Raw genomic sequence first — 19,379 nt, 5'->3', positions numbered from 1 at the left:
ACTGGTAAAAGGGCAGGATGGCAATAAAATCTGAACTTTGCTCTACCACTTCCCATAACATTATGTGTGAGACTTAATGCTAAGTACCTTAGCATTTCCAACTAGACAGATAAAATAGAGCAACAGAAGAAACAACCATATATTCTAACCACTTCCCACTGGTTACTGCCAGAAAGGGAACTTTTAAACAACAACTGTCCATTGTTGTACCGCAGATGGCTTCTGTCATGCAGCTGCTCAGTTAGCCACGAGTGGCCTTTGAAAACACTGTGTACAGCACTCTGGAAGAAGACTCTCGGAATTGCTCAGAGAAATCTCAGACATTAAACAGAGGAAACAGCAGGGCCCAGATTTCACCATGACAGTCAAGGACATTCTTACTCACTTTAACTTTCAGAAATTTTGCAAGTATTATCTTAATACAAACAAAGGACTTGGTCTAAAATACTGCAGCTCCCATTATCAGGAATATTTTAGACCATATCTCTACTGGAGTTATTCTATTAATACAAAAATCATATCAAAGTTTGTGCAGGGAAGCAATTCAAAACTGAAAGTTCTGCAGGAGACATGTTTTATTCAGACCTGAAGCTATAGCAAACTATTGAAAAAATGTGTTTGATGAAGAATCTCATTCCTCAGGCATTCAGGTATCTCATAAATAGTAGTATTAAACAACTTCAAGGATCTGGATTAGCAGAAACAACAGCTTCATTTTTTCTAATGTCTCCAATGAATATGGTAACCTAAATAAACTGTAAAATAGATTTAGACACTGATAGAAAAAAATTACATGGCTAAAAATTTCCACCTATACAGAAGTCCAACACCAGGTCTACTATAATGAAGTCCCACTTATATTTCAAATGAGGAATTGGCTAGCAACAGTGTAATAAACATCTTGTATCATCCTGTAACAAGTTTACCATATGAAAAGTTGGCCAAAAAAAGGGTGTCCTAAGTGCTCCACATACTGCCCTTCATACTGAAGCCACTTTACACGTTGTCCCTGTACTCCTAAACCAGTTTTTTTGGGGTTTTTTTTAGTTTTGAGGAAAACAAACAAACAAACCAAAAAAACCCAAACAAAAACCATGTAGTACTGCCGAATGTTGCTAGTATTGAGGAAAAAAAAAGTGTGAATATTGCTGAAGCCTTTGTGGGCTTTTGGTGCACAAAAGGAATGTTTTAGCAACAGAGCAGAGACAACAACTTCACCAAAGGAAATTCTTTTGAGAAGGAACTGGTCAGGTGAAAATCTAGTTTCATGTAAAAGCATCAGCCTCAAAGAGAGTCTTACTAGCACAACTAAGATGCACAGCACACCTTCTACATATCTAGGGTATTTACTCAATAAATGAGGCAAGATGTTAGGAACATTTCATGAAGCCCCTTCCCTAAGCAATGTTCTGTTTCAGAATGAAAAGTAAACATCTTACTCTTGATAAGCATTTCTTTTAAAAATTGGTCATTTACACTACTTACATAATTGAAGTTAAAATATCTGTGTTTCTAGTGCAACAGCATTAATAAAGCAAAACTGTTTTAAAATACTTGTAGGCATGTGTGTACATACACACACACTTTCTTCATCTGTAAAAATATAAATACACAAAAAGATCTATAAAATATACACTCCACTTGTAAGCTCAAGCAAGGCAAGAAACCATCAGAATTTACTTTCCATATAAAACCTTAAGACTAGCTATTAGCAACAAATGCTTTCTGACACCATATGTATGACTTTGCATTGATTATCAAAGTGAAAATTTTGTCCAACACATAGGCTCCATATTACGAGGGAGAGAAATAATAGTTTATGTGGAATATGAGGTGTGAGGAAGGCAGGTAGGGTTAAACTAACACCACGTCTCTGAAATAGTTATAAACAGAGACACTGATGCTTCATGTCTACAATATTCATCTCATAAATCAAATTACATTTTGCAAGATGGAGCACTGAAGTAATTCCTAGGTTCTTTTATGCAAATTTTAGAGGGAATTGAAAGAAGTTAGCTCCATTTAAAAATGGATGTTAAAATATAACTTCAAGGATATTGTAAAAATCACTGTCAAGCCTTTTCATTTTTAATTGCAGTTAACTCAATTAGTCATATTTGATTAAAAGATCCTGTTTAAGAATAGAAGAAACCACTTGATCATCTACCAAAAGACATCAAATTCCACTCTGCTGCTCATGTGCAGAAATCAATAACACCCTTTACTATAGCATATTTTCTGCAAAGATCCAAGTCTTGTGCCAAATGCACCAGGAGAAGCAGCACACTTCCCTGGGTAGATAAAGTCCAACTGCTAATTAACTCTTGCCTGTCTTTAGATTACAGCTATTTGCTTACTTTTTTCTTCCTTTATTTAATTTCTCTCTTCTGCTTAAATAAAAGGTAGAATTATACTTTAACAGATGTATTCTCCATGGATTAAAAAAAAAATAGGATCTTTAGGCAAACCACATCTCTATCTTATTTTTGATAGACTTATCTTATTTTTGATAAACTACATAAAAGGAGCCCTGATGGTGTCTTTATAAGGACTTCACTGCCAACCTACAAATATTAATTCTTCTCTGCTCAGTTTCTGAATTCTCAATTTCTTCCTAAAGTCATTCAAACTTAAAAATGTGGCCAAAAATTGTACTAGTATTGTAGCATCAGTCTCATCAATTTTGAATGGATAGTCAAAATGACCTCTTCGCAACATTTTGTACATTCAGATCCAATATAAATCACCTTAGCTGTCTTAAAATGCTTCTCAACCAGGATCAGGAGATAACTCAGTCAGTATTTTCCAGGATATTACTCCCCATCACACAGACATGCCTAGCATTTGGCTTAATTAAAATACCCTTTATTTAAAATGGATTCAGCTTTTCAAGTGATCTAACTCAGTTCTTAGGACTGATCTCACTTATCACCTTTTAGAAGTGGTCTTTCTTTTTCATCAGCAAGGTTATGTTTACTTCAGCATCAGTCATGAAGATAATTAAAAGGCAGAGTTGAAACCCAGCTCAAATTTACAAAAGCTCTTGAATTTGATATTTCACTATTAAGACCTGCTTTTTGTCAGCTAGAATTTCGTAGTAAATTAGCTTTTAGCTGAGCTTTATGAGTACTGTATATTGTTGATTTCATCAATCCTAACAGGAGCAACATCACATTTGGCCCAATATTGGTTCAAAATGGCTAACACCAGCTGCTTCAGAGAAAGGGTAAAGCAACATTAAAAGGTAGTTATGTATCACCCTGCTTCCACACCCACGCTTTCAGAGGCTAATTCATCCAAGATATCCAGAGGCATATAAGCCTTAATAGTACTACTGTTACTATATGTGTTCATATTATACATCCATTAATAACCATTCTTTGGCTTTTAAAAATGTAATGCAATATTCTAAATCTCTGTAATATTATATGGCAAGAAAATTCAAATGTTACGTGTTACTCTGTGCAAAAATATAACGAATCAATTTTGAATTTTCTACAGTATAGTTTCATTTTACCTCAAGGGTTCCAACTGTAGTTTACTGCCAGATGGGACTAGATCCAAAGTTGTTATGTCCCAGAAATTTCTAAGACAATAAATGCTACAAAATTAAATAATTTGGCTCTTCAGCAAAACATCTGAGTATCTTAATTCAACAATATTGGTCCCTGAATGAGCCAGTGAGACTGCTCACTAGCCTATTACCTGCTTTTGCATATGTTCAGATTCTTTTGTCATTTATCCATGGTTAGCTATTCACCTTTTGGGCTTGCTCTTAGCTCTCCTGATTATTTCTGTATATATACTGCCTGCTGTGGATTATGTAATTTTATTGGCCTCCATAGAGCTGGTTTCTCCATTTCTCTAGGCTATTTGGCTTCAATGCTCTTGTCAAACAGTCATTGCAAGCTCAGTCTAACCATTTTTCTGCATGCTCTGTATACATCTACAACACAATAATTACTGTATGTTCCAACTGTGTATAAATTAATAATGCATGACTGTACTATAATATATCCATGTACTATGTCTGCACACAGTAATCCCTGACTTAAAAAAATTCTAACTCTTTTCACAAAAAAGTTAGTTTTAGCCCAAGGTTTTTTCATTGGAATAAAACTAAAAATTTTGAGAAAACCATTCACAATTGAAACAAACTACTATATATTACAGCGTGCTTTGCATCTTTAAAATTACCAGTGTTAAAACTGTTACAATTAATTTCATTAATGGACTGTTAATTAACTATAACATTTTCATTTAAAAATGCGTAAATAATTCTGAGTTTGTTTTACATTATTTTCATTGCTGACCTTAAGCAGCAGCAAAGCACCAAACAGTTGCTCACCCATACTCCCCCTCCTCCAGCAGGATGGGGAAGAGAATAGGAAAAGAGAAAGCAAGAAAAATTGTTGGTCAGGACACAGGCAGTTTCAGCAGTAAAGGAAAAAGAAAGAAAAATAAACCCAAAAGAAACAAACTAAAACAAAAAAAAATCCAACCCAGATAATGCAAAGGCAATCACCACCTCCCACAAGTAGGCATGCTCAGCCACTGGTAGCAACAGCTAACTTCTCAAAAAAGCTTTTGTTGTCAAGAATGGCGCTCTGTAGCATTAAATAACTCTCTGGCAAATTTAGCTCCTCTGTCCAGCTTGTGTCCTCTCACACCCTTTTTCCCATCCTCAGCTTACTCATAGCAGGGACATGGGAAAAGAGAGCCTTGGCACCACTAATACTTTTCAGTGATAGCCAAAACACTAGCATGTTATCAACACTGTTTCAGTCACAAATCCAAAACACAGCATCATAGAGGCTGCTATCAAGAAACGTAACTCAATTCCAATAAGACACAGTACACTAAGACACTGTAAAACATAACTAGAAATTATCTCAGCTCTAACTTCAGTGAGATACTGTCATATTTTGCTGAAATAATGTCTCTTGTGTGTTTTTGGCATTGGTGGTCAGCCTAAATCAAATACTGATTTTCTGCAGTTTCATTTAAGAAGAGACATACACACCTCTCTGCTAAGCCTCCTTGTCCAGGAGACATTAGACAACATTTTGATTTCTGCACAATCCTGACACCTCAAGAGCTCAGCAGCGTTAAAGGATAGCCAACACCCCTGCTTGAGCTCAGATCTGTGCTTTGTGAAAGCATCTCTCTAGTCTAAATTCTTTCACAAATCAAATAGCAGCGTCCTGTGATCTCCTCAATAATCCCAGCTGCTTGCTCTAAGGGGTTTTGAAAATTCATTTGACTACTCTGACAAAAGAAAGTTTGACTGCCTTTGAACCTGCTTTCAAAGACAAAGTTATACAAGTCCAGCTATTGCCCATGGAGTATTCTGGTTAACTTTGACAATGATGGATACCTTTCATGACCATTTCCCAGATCCCTTATGCCTACATTTCACAACTGTCCTTAATGATGAATGACAGTCATCTGCAATGAATGACAATTTTCCAGTACTCTCATCCCCAAAGAAATGGCATTATCATCACATATTCTTGCTATAATTTATCAGGGTGAAAAAATACAGAGTCTCTGATTACTCAATTCTTTATTAACGTAATAACTTAAACAAATACTTCTTTATACATTTTGAGATGAAGATAGCAAAGTATATCAAGTTCTTCAGTAGAATATACTGTCTTCATTACTTTAGGAACTGTAAATCTTACTCTTTAATGCAAATGCAATGTGGAAAAGATAGATTGTTATGATTTGAAACTAGTTCAGATGTCCTAGCTGAATCTTGAATAAATAAATTGACCCTTATAAAATAAGAGATATTCAAAACTGTGTTTTGAAAAGAAGTCTCATTCTCACCATTGAAAAAGTGGCAATTTTATTTGCTTAGTGTGGTTGTTTGAGTTTTATACACTTACATCTTCACTGATTCAAGATGGAATAGCCCAGCAAACACACCCTGTGGAAAAAGTCAACTATTCAAGCTTGCACTTTGTGAGAAAAGGTCTCACCTTAGACCACCATTTTTGGCAATGATTACTTATTACTGGCAGATTCAATTGAATTTATCTTAACAAATAAAGAAAGCTTGGCTGAAAATTGTTATTTCTGTTACAGTAACATTAAGGGTCCACAGATCAGGACTTCCCTGTGTCTGCACTTTATAAAAACATAATGAAAAACATAGAAAAAAGTTCTTGACATCTAACCAAAGAAAACTATAATCTAAATGTCAATCTTCAAATAGAAACAGGGTAAGTATAGAAGCATGAAAATCCCAGAACCAATGTGAAAACATTTATCAACTTGATGGGCACTGACATTAGAGAACTTGAGTCTTGGATTTTGTAATGGCATCACCTTATGATCATTAGTGATGATAAGTCATTCCTCTTATGAATAGAATTGTTAAAAGAGAAAAATCTTCCTGCGTTTTCAGAAGCACTTGGAAGGACCTCCTCCCAGGCTTGCAGGGCAAAAAAAGAGAAAGTATGAGGGGTTTTTCCTTAAAAGGAGATGTAAAGGAACCTAAAATAACATGGCACTTAAGAAGATGAATTATCTACTCCAAGGGGAACCAGCTTTTTATGTCTTCCTTTGAATTGTATGTGGATGAACATGAATGTACTTTTCTTAGAGTGTAGAGATTTTATATCTGTGGTATATGTCCATAATATTTATCCATTTTCAGTATGAGACAAAGGGGATAATTAGTTTCCAGGGACTGGTACAAAGCAGTTAGTCAATGCTGCTGCAGTGAGAGAATGCATGTGTCCACAAAAGGGTGGGAAGATGACTGTGAAGGGATAGAGGTAAATCACAGCAGACATAGAAAAACTACTTCCCGAGGCAGACACACAAAAAAGAAATTACCAGATGGTAGCAAGAAGTATTCTCCATTTGCTTGTGCATTCCTCGCTTTTGGGAACTTTGTGCGTGTTTACATTTGTGTTTTTGATCTTTATAAATCTAGTTGCTTCAGAAGGCACATCATTGTGTACTTACGGACTGGTTCAGCACCATTTGTATGGTCTAGGTGCGCTGCCTGTGGAACATAGGGCATCTTCTCTGAGTCCTGCAGCAGCTTCAGAAAAACCTTTCATGAAAGTAGAAAAAAGTACTTTAGAAAAAGTACTTTAGAATCGATTGATTTTCTAAAACTATTTTACATATATATATATCCTAAACCATCCAGAATGTCAGAAATTACTACTGACTGCTGTAAACACCTTACTAGAATATTACTATAAAATTAGTCAAGCTCTCCAGTTAAAATCTTGGGGATAAGGAAAATGAAATAAATGTCAATAGATGCAAAAATCCATGCAAAACATTGCTGACCTATGAACACTACTATCTGCAAAGATTTTTCAATAGACTGTCTGCCCTTGATTGACTTTTTATGCCCCTAAGCCTTGGTACGTTTTGGAGCTCAGTTACTGCAGTTTCTACCAAGGAAACAGCTTAACTCTCTTCTGATTTTCCAGCTAGAAATCTATGGGCACAACTAGAACTGTTACCAAAGAGTTCTAGTTGTACTAGAGCATCTAAATCTAATGTACAAAATCCTACAGAGCTGATAACCTACAGATTCCAGGGAATTCACAATGTCTAGGGACACTCAGAAAACGTGCCAGATATGTGCAAGCACATGGACAATAACATTACTGAAAGACATATAAAGGACAAGGCAATCATCAGAGACAGCCAATGTGAACAAAGTCTTGTAAAACTAATATTGCAGAGGAGACTGGGCAACAATGTGAGTTTAGTAGGAAAACATTAGCTTGCAAACCCCAAATTGGATAGAGATTATAGGATCCTGTTACCTAAAATCGCCATGAGAAAAACTGAAATTACTTTTCTATAAAAGCAACAATCTAAAACTATGCACTAGCTTGAAATTGAAAGGATTGATTTTTCTAAAGTAGGAGAATGCATGTCAGAAGGGACTTATAGTTAAAATTATAAAAACCCAGCAGAATTCACCAACTTCATAATCATGAGGTCTATTTAAATGCTATATACACTTTCCCTAACAGATATGCGTCCAACCTACTATTTCTTCCTTAAACCTGTTTCACAGTTCTGTCCACATAAAGCCTGTTGAATTTCATAGACATGCATTTCATTTATCCTTACCTCAGCCTTGCAGAAGCTTTCATAATGAGCCTTATTCACACACTCTCCACTTCTTGTAAGCTCAAACTAAAAACACAAGTAACATTTTCTTATCCTAACCTGAACTGCAATTTAAATAGTGATCTAAGAACCTCAAGTAAAAAGAAAAAAAATAAAAATTTACAGAAAATACAGGTACCATGAGCATCTCAAATTAAACAGAAAAAGAACAACCAAATTTTTTCTTTGTCTTGATCAAAGTTTTCTTTTGCTCTTACCTCTCTGTTTGGGTGGAGCTGCAAGACAGATTATACCCAGAGTGCAACTTTCAGAAATCATTAAGAAACCATTTATTTCTTCCCACAAAAGAATCTGATCTCAGCTATAACAAAGAATTCCTTGTTTCCAAGGAGCTCATACAATAGACAATAAAAACCAGTCAATGTGAAGTACTTTATAGCTCTTGAAAGATATTTCTTGACTTTCTAACGTCTGATTGTTACAAAAACCATATTTTGCTTAGTCAATATAATTGCCATTTAACAGTGGTTATTGATTGCATTTGTTACCTGCCAGCTTTCAGGGAGCAACTTTGGCCATTAACAACTGCAAGTCCAGAAATTTCTGGCCTGATATTTCTGTATTAGACCCTGGAGGCAGATCCTGACAGTCTAAAGCCACATTCTAATTTGTTTTCTTGGACCTGCTTGATGACAGCTATGAACACCAATTCTGTCAAACAAACCAAACTAAACTGCAACAACTGAATCATAGAATCACTGAATGCCCTGTGTTTGAAGGGATCTTCAAAATTGTCTATTTTCAACTCCTCTGCCATGGACAAGAACATATTCCAGTGGACCAGATTCCTCAGAACTGCATACAGCCTAGTCTTGAACAGTTCCAAGGATGGGACATCCAGAGCTTCTCTGGACAGCCCAATACACTGCCTCACCACCTTCACAAAATAGAATTTCTTCCTAATGTCTAATTTAAACCTACCGCCCCGTGTCCGGTCACTGCATGCTCTTGTGAAAAGTCCCTCTCTGTCTCATAGGCTCCCTTCGGTACAGAAGGTCACAATTAGGTCACCTCAAAGCCCTCTCCTCTCCCAGCTGAACAATCCTAACTCTCTCAAGCCTTTCCTCATGGGAGAGGTTCTCCATCCATCTATTCACCTTGGTGGCTTCCTCTGGACTCGTTCCAACAGGTCCCTGTCCCTCATGTGCTGGGTACCCCAGAGCTGGAAGCAGCACTGCAGGTGGGGTCTCACCAGGGCAGAGCAGAGGGGCAGAATCCCCTCCCTCACCCTGCTGGCCATGCTGCTTTGGATGCAGCCCAGGACACCTTTGGCTTTCTGGACTCTGAGTGCACATTGCTGGGCCATGTTCAATCTCTCATCCACCGGCACTCCAAAATCCTTCTGGGCAGGGCTGCTCTGACGTGTTCATCCCCAGCCTGTGTTGGTACAGGGGGTTGCCCCGACCCAGGGGCAGCACCTTGAACTTGGTCTTGTTAAACCTCAAGAGATTCCCACGGGCCCAATTCTTGATCCTGTCTAGCTCCCTCCAGATGGCATTGTGTCCCTCAGGTGTGTCAGCCACTTGGTGAAACCACAAACTACGTATCTGTGGCTAGGACAGTGCCTACACTACAGAATGTTGCCTGCATATTTTTGCTTCAGTGCTAAAATAGCTGCAGACACGTTTTCTTATTTAATCTCATTAAGTCACTGTAGAGAGGATGTAGTTAGACCTTAAAAAAAATTAAATAAACCCACCAAATGCTTTTCTAATACATTCTCTGTCTGTTGTAGCTTCATTGACAGATACTCTGATAGAGCTATAAGGGCAGAGGGCCACCTGCATTGCCCATTCTTCCCATGGTATCCAGTTTTCAAACATCCTCTTAAGAATAGGAATCATTAGGAACTACATTGTACAGAAGATATGATAATTTACCTGATGTTGCACCAGATATTGTGAACAGAAGTGGTGTTAGCCTAACAATGTTATTAACAGAGTACTGAGTACCTTCTGAAACACACAGGTATGGAAAAGTCAGGATTAGGCACCATGACAAAGAGACAGTGTGTTCTTGCTACATCTAAATGAAGGCATATTCTAGACCTCAGCAGAGCATCTTTTCCCCACATGCCCTAGCAATTCCTGCTTGCTCAGTTAGTCAGAGCATGGTGTTAATGACAGCAAGGTTGTGGGGTCAATCCCCACGTGGGCCATTCACTTAAGACCTGGACTTGATGATCCTTTCGGGTCCCTTCTAACCCAGAATGTTCTGTAAAATTCCGTAATGTAGCCAAGATATTTTCTGAAAAATCCCTTCCTTAGGATTTTTTCTCCTGAGAAACCTCAGGAACAAAATGTAACCAATGGTTATCTGCTACTGTGGAATGCAACAGGTGGATCTATGATTGGTCTCATGTGGTTGTTTCTAATTAATGGCCAAACACAGTCAGCTGGCTCAGACTCTGTCCCAGACACAAGCTTTTGTTATCATTCCTTCTTTTTCTATTCTTAGCTAGCCTTCTGATGAAATCCTTGCTTCTATTCTTTTAGTATAGTTTTAATATAATATATATCATAAAATAATAAATCAAGCCTTCTGAAACATGGAGTTAGATCCTCGTCTCTTCCCTCATCCTCAGACCACTGCAAACACTGTCACACTGTAATTTTCTGAAATTCTATTTAATTTCTGTTTTGACTAGCAAGTCTATATCTGACTAAGGACTTGTCAAGGACAAAAAGTGCTTTCTGTCCTTGAGGAAACAAGTCTGGCCAAATGACAATATTACAGTGAAACAGATTAATGTGGTTGTGCCATCACCAGAACGTGTTGGAGCACTCTGCATCTCACTAGAAGGTGCACATCATTTCAACTAGGTATATGCCTTTCCCTGGAAAGTTTTGATGCAAACTCCCAGATAATTTCAAAAGAAAATAATTTCAAATCAGTACTCAATTAAAAAAATTTGACACATCTTATTTTGAAAAGAAGTTACAATTGTTTTGTTCTCCCCTCAAGGAAAAGCAAGAAAGCAATAACCTTTGAAATCTCCAGAGTTGCCAGAAAGTGAAAAAGCATCCTCCAGAGAGCTCTTAGTATATGCTTAATTTAATTAACTACCCTTCTACTCTCCTTTTGGTTCTACCAACACTTTGGAGTACAAATATTATAAAATATACAAATACAAATGGTTGGAAAAGATATCTAAAGCCTAAATTTGAGCAAATTTAATATTAGTGATATTTAAATGTGTCAGAAACTGATTTGTTAGCACTTTAAGATTCCTTTGACATATGAATGGAAGTCTATTTTCCCTCAGTGAATACGATTTTTAGAGAGTGTGAGTGTCCCTCAGAATTAAAAACAATAATGATGAGTGTATAAGAGAACAAAAAGAAAGGACAAAAAAAATTATAATACATTTCTTCCTTTAAGACCAAGGTTCTTCATTTCCAGATTGAATTGTTTGAATAGATTAAATAGTGCTATTATGTGCTGTCCTTTTAGTTCCCAATGCAAAGTGGCTTTTGATAAGATAATAGAGAATTGAGGTTGTAATGACAATTAATGATGAGATGCAGAGATGACAGAAATCAACCCAAATTAATGCTTTAAATCTTCAAGCTGAAGAATGATACATTAATATCTAATACACATTTAAAGATGTTTTAAACTTCCCCTTCACAAAACAGCCAAAAGCAAGCTCTCAACTGAGACATAGATTCAGCTCACTGAAGAATCATCCTCATATCATGACAACTTCACATTTACTTTATACATGTCAGTTCTGGAAAGTCTTGTGTTATCTCATGGGGATGTAACCCAAAAGTATTCTTAATATATACATTACCTCCAAATCTATAATGTTGGCAGTGAACAATATTATTACTTATACCATCTTAATCATCCATCTTCTATATGAAAATAAAAACTTTTCAATATTTTTTTACTTGCCTCATGGAATTGTATCACAGGAATCTAATTTACTTCATAAGATTAAATAAAATGTTTATTAAAGTTGTAAATTATGTATGCTAGGAGACATTATCCTCCTATCATCACTTGAAGTGAAAAAAAATTATTTCTAAAGGATCTATAGTACAGTACTTGGATAGTGGTGGTTTAGGGAATCTTGTCATTTCGAAATTATAAATAGGGTAAAAAAAAAGTCAAAAAGAAATAACCACTTGCTGACATGGCTATTTACACAGAGCTAAATTCAGAATTATGAAGATGCATAACAGACTCTCTTCCTCTGATCCATTTAGTATATACACCCATATACATGTACATATATGTTTGTATATATGCTGATGTATACTTACATCAAAGACTTTGTCTCCCAGTATACACAAAAAATATTCTTTAGGTACTTAATCATACAGTTTGGCTAAGATCTAAGCTTCAGAACTAGTAAGTTGAAATGTATTCTTAGCATTTTTTTTTCAGTCCAAAGAGTCACCTGAGCTGAATCACCAGACTTGAAAGCCCAAAGTTTGTTCCAATGCTATGGGCTTAGGACAACACTGCTTCTCAATGTCAATGACACATTACATTTCCCTTAAGTTAATGCAGAAAAAAACATTTAAGGGTTACACAGTTCATCAGTCTTCACATTAGATTCTTAAAAGAAAAAAATATGCCATAGTAGAGTGGGTGGTGAAATTAACAGCAAAGCAAAACTATACAGTATAGATTTTACCTGATTTGGGAGATTTTGTTTGTTTGTTTGCTTGTGCTTGTTTTTTTGCCTTTTTTTCGAAAATGTGCTTCTCACAAGAAATTGTGCAACATAAAAGATACAATCAAGATTCTCTAACCAAGAAAATGTCATTACAAGAAAAACTACAAGTACCTCTTCCAAAGTTGTGTCAGAAATGCCATAGCCAGTCACATGTAGATGCTGAAGGCTTTGATCTAAAGCTTGGAAAAGACCTTTAAAAGATGTCTTATCTGCCCTTTCTGGGATCACATAGGTCAGCTCAGTCCCACTGTTATCTTTCAAGAAGGCCTCTGGAATGTGGGTCTGTACCAGAGAAGTGACCTGAACAATGTGCTTAGGGTCCTGGATTTCAAACACAGAGGGCTGTAAAGAAAGAAAGATAATAATGCAGAAAAAATTAAATATTACCAGAAGTATTGGTCTCAATATTAGAATTCATACAGGAAAAAGTCCACTAATGAAACTGCATCACAGCTGAGATACAGAGACTACCTCTCAGGAATAAAGGGCAGTGAGACAAGGTATCAGTATTTAGCTGAAACTGAGCATTTTCAAAGATGCTGTTGTATCCATTTAAATAGCAATAATAATACCATCCACCCAAAACAACTAAGGAATCCAATAAAAACATGTTTTGCTGGTTCTCTAATAATCCTATTACTAAACATATTACTTCCTGGCAGGGACATACATCTTCCTTAAACTGTACTTGATAAGTACTCTTGAGATCAGTACAGTACATTTTTAACTTACCTTTTTTATGAGTGTTAGACTGTGTCCCTGGCCATATGTCTCCCTCAGATAAGAGGGAGAGCCACAGCACCTCAGCTGGCCTCGCTGCAGGATGGCAATGCGATCACTGAGCACCTCGGCCTCATCAAGATGGTGAGTGGTAAAGATCAGAGTGCAACCTGCATGACAAAGATTGGTACATGTCTACAAAACCTGGTTTCCAGAGAAACCCCTCACAAGGGTCCTTTAGCCTTAGGGCAACATATTTTCAGGACTCTTTTAAATCTTTACTACACAAACAAAATATGCTGTCAGAATTACAAATTGAGTTACATTCAGTTCTAAACTAACTTTGCCCTGTTTTATCCTTAGCGAAGAGTATTAAGGCTTTAGAACCTCCAGCTGTTCTAAAAGCTTAAGAAATTCCTTAAAATGACATAACAGCAGTGTCTCTTTCAATGGATCACTTATGTGAGTTACTACAGCTAATTGATTGCTCACTAGCTGAAGAGTTTGCTTCCGACAATCAATTTTAGAATTAGTGTAGCAGACTGACAATGAATATATTTTTATTAGAAGTATATAAGCATCTATATACAGGTATATGCAAAACAGGAAATGGAAACCAGAAAGCAATTTTGGGAAGCTGAAGAAAGGGGAGAAACATCAGGACAGGACTTAGGACTAAACTCAGTCTTTAAGATTGGGCGTCTTTCTCTGCAATAGTGGATAATTCTTGTAATACCATTTGACTTGCCTTAAAGTTACCAAAATCAACTTAATGTTTCCTCAGAAATGAATGTATTTAGCTTTTGATAATATTTTGAGTACACTTTGACTATCCAGTTTAAATTTATTGAAAAAAATGCAGAAAAGAAAATAAGAAGCAAACAATGTGCATGAACTTTGTACCGGTTTTGTACTTCAGAAGAACATCCCAGATACTACGGCGAGAACATGGATCTACGCCACTGGTGGGCTCATCCAGAACAACTGTCTTGGAGTTTCCAATAAAGGAGATGGCAATTGACAACCTCCTTTTCATTCCCCCAGAAAGGGCTCCAACAGGTTTGTACTGATGCTGGGATAAATCCACATCTTCCAGAGCTCTGAAATAGGAATACAGAAACGACCAATTTGAAAATGCTTTCTAGTCACATTCTGTCCACTCAGAGAACAAGTACTGAAAATTCATTGTAAATGGAAAGCAACAAAATCACTACCTCTGTCTGATGATATACTTTGGTATCGAAAACAAATAGGAAAAAAAAATCTCTACCTACAAAGCATAAATGCTTATCATCCTCAGATGCACAGATTTTAAATAATATTGTAAAGGAAAATTTTAAATTAAAGATAATAAAATTAATACTAATTTGTCCAACAACTTCAGCAAACTACAGATTATAGCCCCTCTAAATAATGATAAAGGCTGCTAGTTTTGGGAAATAAACTGATTAGAGATCCCTGAGTAGAATGATATTATCTAATCAAATTTAATCTAATTCCTATGTTAAGGACTGGGAGATATCTTACAGATGTTTCCAATTCAGCCCTTGCAAGATGCTGGTCTTGCGTCTGAGCACGGTATGGAAACATGATTAATAAAGGCAACACTATAAGACCTTTAACTTATTTTTCATCACACTGAGAGTATAGTCACTGACCTAAGAGCTTTCAGCTGCTATCAGCTTGGCAAGCAAGACATAGAAGGCTCAACAGTACTAAGCTAAACTCCTGAATCATTTCAGTGAATATGCAGTCTGTAAGCAATGCCATTTACCCTGAGAGAATTTCTCATTTTTAAGAAAACACATTTCAATAGCTGTTCTATAGATATATAGTGAGAAAAATTATTCTTAATCTCTTTAGAAGCCTGCTCTTTTAGCTAATAAAATGAAGCTCTTTTGCTTCATTCTTTTGTTGCCTTTCCAATTTCTCTGAAGTCTTTTAAAAATAATTTTTCTTAGGAGCAAGGTCTGCAGAGTTCTGAGTGTTCTCATGTGCCATTAGTATGATGGGCTGCTGCTAGAATTACAATTCTGCAGTTTAAGTACATTAAGATACAGAACATTATTTTGCATCAATTTTAAACCATTTACTAAGTTTGTTTTGTCTCTGTAATTCTAGAGAATTCCTTCTGTTGTTTCTGGAGAGAATATGGTGCCCACACCTGAGTTTGTTCAGATCCAAATTTAAAAGTAACAGCCTTTTGTGATTGCTACCAAAAAGGAAAGCCACTTTGCCACAAATTCCTCTGCATATGCCTGATTGTACACCTAAGAAAGAGTCTCATCAACTTGACATTTTTTTCCATTGAAGCATGGAAATGCCCAGCCCTTCTCAGAGTCTAGCATGAGTCAGAAGGTAAATACAGACTTTTTACACTTCCACACTGTTTGAAAAGCATTTCTTTTATTTCTGAAGTAGAATAAATGCAGTTTGCTATTAATGAACCAGATTTCAGCTTTTACAGTTTTCTAGTTACTTTAATATACACTAGGAAGTATTATTATCTAGTCCTATATTGAAGAAGTATCAGCACAAAAACACTAGCAAATGTTTTTCACCTGACAAGTGGTAAATCCTCTGAATTCATGTCAGAGCTCTGACTTATTTTTGCTATTGTATTTTTCATTTTTAAACCTCATCATTTATTAAAAACATTTCAAGGCTGGATTTGGCAAAGGAAAATGAGGCGGCTTATTTAAAAATATTTGTAGCAATCACTGCCTTTACCTGGATTTTCTGGTTTTCTAGCCTTTCTTCTACTGCAGGTGAAGGAATACAGGATAATGAATATATAAAGTAATTTTGTTGATTTATTTAAAAACTCGGGGTAAGCACTGCAGGTTTTTTTTCTATCTGCTTCTCCATCAAGGATAGAGGTAAGGCAGACAGCATGAGGTGGAACCCCTGCAACTTTTACAAGGCTAAGCACTTCCACTCCAGTGAAAAACATCATTATTTGATGGTTCTGTATACCAGGTTTTTAACAGTTGACAGTTTTAACAATTGACAGTTCCCTCTACAAATATATTCAAGTAATAGTTAGGCACTAGGAAATTTATTTTCAAGTCATGATTTCAGAACATGAAATGTGACAAAAACTCACAAAACCCTGCAGCTTCCATTGTTTTTCCCTTGTAAGTTTTGCATTTTCTCTTTTTTATTTGGGTGGCTTGCAACAGTCATTACCAATTACTTGACAGATTTCAAGAAAAGGAAGGAAAACTCACCCACTGACTTGCTCATCCAACTGTTCTTTTGTCCACCCGGGTGCCTTCACTGAGCCGTAAAGCAGGAGATGCTCTCGCACCGTAAGCGTGTTGAACAGGACGTCGTACTGGGGACAAACACCCAGCTCTGTCCTGATGGCAGCCAGCTCTGTCCGTATGTCCTTCCCATCAACAATAATGGTGCCAGAGCTCGGTGGATACAGACCAGTCAACAGGGATCTGATATAAGAAAAAAAAAATCAGCAAGATAACATGCAATTAGCTCATCACTTAGATATCCTGAGGCATCCTTAGAGTAACACCAATTCAATCAAGTATAGTTATAGAGACATCACTAATGTTTTGGGTTTGGATTTAGCTACTTTTTTATTTTGGTGGCTTTTTGGGTTTGGGGATTTTTTTGGTTGGTTTGTTTGTTGGTGTGTTTTTCGTTTTGTTTTTTGAACATGATCTCAAGAGTTCCTAATTTCCCTTCTTCCAGAGCAAAATCTTTTTTTCCCCCCCAATCAAATATAACAGGTGGTGGTTTCCTTTTCCACATGGGTATTCTGTGAGGACTATTTCCCAGTTAGGTCCCATTCTGTGTCACTGGCTTGATGAAAGCTGATTATAGCTAACAGAAAGGTAAAAACATAAGCTTCTTAGTTGAGACATTTCTAAGGTCATTTTTCATTTTATTACTGTCATTTTTGGTCAACTTCCAAGAAAGTCCCCTGCAACTTCTAGGGACAAAAACACCATAAAATTCCACACTCTCCATGAGATGAGTAAATATAGGTTGCCAAAAAAGAACACTCCTTCAAGATGTGTTTCTTGACACATCTCCAACCAGACATGCCCAAGTCCTGCTTAAGCAGTTCCTGGGATATCATATTATGGTTCTGGTGGCACAGAGGACTCAGTTCTCTACTCATTACATTCCTTTCGTCATAGATATGTACAACCTTCACTTTCCATGTGCTTTGGGGAGTTTATCAAATATTTATTTGGGGGGGGGAAAAAAAGCATAGCAAGCAGTTCACAAAATTTTAAACTGAAAAACATAGCAGAGATCAGAGTAATAGCATTAAAAGTCAGGCTTACATAACTGTTGTCTTTCCAGCTCCATTAGGTCCCAGGAGCGCTGTTATCTGGCCCTTATGGAAAGTGAGGTTGAGATCTTTAACAGCAGCCTTTTGACCATCCACGTGCTCTTTGGTGAGGGACAGCAGCACAACACCAATGGTGGTGGCTCCTTCAGTGCAAGGGACTTTCCATCCCTGAGGTGCTGGGTCTGCATGGGGAAGAGCAGCAGAACAAGCAGGTTGCTGAATCTAAACATGTGTTTGTGCATAAAAGGAATAACAAAATTAGTTAACTTCTGCTACCATTTACCAAGGCCTAGAACAGACATTCAAATTGACTGAACTGACACAAACTACACTGAAATGAAAGATACCATGCCAATTAATATTCTCTAAGAATTTGGCCCATTTGTTACGCTGAGTTATGTGCATGTCTATATATATCTTGATAAAGTCATAAAATAGTTGCTATATTTTATTTCTAGTAAAAATACTTATAATAACATTACTTGAATCATTTTTTTATGTCCATAAGCATTAGAATATTGTAACTGTGCAAGCTACTTCATATATGTCATCCAGTTTCAGGCACACAATATTGACATAATAGTCACAGGCACAGGCAGTTACTCTTCTCAATTCCCCTCAGTCAACTAAGCAAAGCAGATCTCAAACTATTCAGAGCAGCCTAGTCCAAGCATAATTCAAGGTGCTCAAGGCAAGCAGATATCCAACAGTGTTCTTGCTGTGAGGTAATATCCTCAGCAAATTGAGATGCCATGTGACACCAATGAAGTTGCCTTCCTTTCCATGCCAGGTTTGCACTACTTTCCAAACAAGAGCGCAGTCAACCAGCAGCCCCATTACATTATTCATGTTTAATATTTTATTGACTCATTACTACTTAGAGATCTGGCAGTGAGTTGGTTTATTTTATTTTTAAGCAAAGGCAAGCCAGATTGCAATGTTAATCCAAAGAAACAAACTTTTATGCCTGAGAATTATGAGAAGAGAGAATTATTCTATGCATATACATACACATAAGATATTTATGGTTTATAGTTATATTCTTTGCAATACTTTTACGTAAATAAAATGCAAACATTACAAGAACAGAGAATTTTCCTCTACATGAAAAGCTTGAATAATATAAATCAAATTATAAATTTAAAAAAAACATAATTATTTCAAAGATTGGTTTGTTTACTCTGTGAATGAAGAAGTTGTTTTGCTGCTTTCACACTCAATTTTAAGCTTCTGGCAAAAATTCATTCTAAACTTGAGGTCACTTGCTAGCAAGATACTACCAGCAGTTGTGACACTACTAAGATCTCCTACCCATGCACCTCTCTTCTAGGAACCTCTCTGCTGTTTCCTAAATTTGCATCCTTTAAATTAACAAAAAAGCATTCAAGAGCAGAGGGCTGTCAGACAATGTAGCTCAGGAAAGACTCAAGACAGAGAGTTCCAAGTTACTTGCAAGCACTGAACTGATTA

The 19,379-nt window shown here is 36.5% G+C and overlaps 1 protein-coding gene across 1 annotated transcript in view; it reads right to left on the bottom strand.

The window, feature by feature from the left end:
- The window catches only part of ABCA13 (ATP binding cassette subfamily A member 13), a 170,371-nt gene that overhangs the window by 80,277 nt on the left and 70,715 nt on the right, over positions 1-19,379 (bottom strand). The window contains exons 30-35 of the mRNA XM_054640684.2: positions 17,902-18,091; positions 16,819-17,037; positions 14,492-14,688; positions 13,601-13,758; positions 12,980-13,210; positions 6,982-7,072 (exon numbers count right to left, since the gene is read on the bottom strand). Of these exons, the coding sequence (XP_054496659.2) occupies positions 6,982-7,072; positions 12,980-13,210; positions 13,601-13,758; positions 14,492-14,688; positions 16,819-17,037; positions 17,902-18,091 (1,086 nt within the window). The remainder of the gene's footprint in view (positions 1-6,981; positions 7,073-12,979; positions 13,211-13,600; positions 13,759-14,491; positions 14,689-16,818; positions 17,038-17,901; positions 18,092-19,379) is intronic.

The sequence above is a fragment of the Agelaius phoeniceus genome, chromosome 1, assembly GCF_051311805.1.
Source record: "Agelaius phoeniceus isolate bAgePho1 chromosome 1, bAgePho1.hap1, whole genome shotgun sequence".
Taxonomy (NCBI): Eukaryota; Metazoa; Chordata; class Aves; order Passeriformes; family Icteridae; genus Agelaius; species Agelaius phoeniceus.
This window is presented reverse-complemented; position numbering and strand designations above follow the sequence as displayed.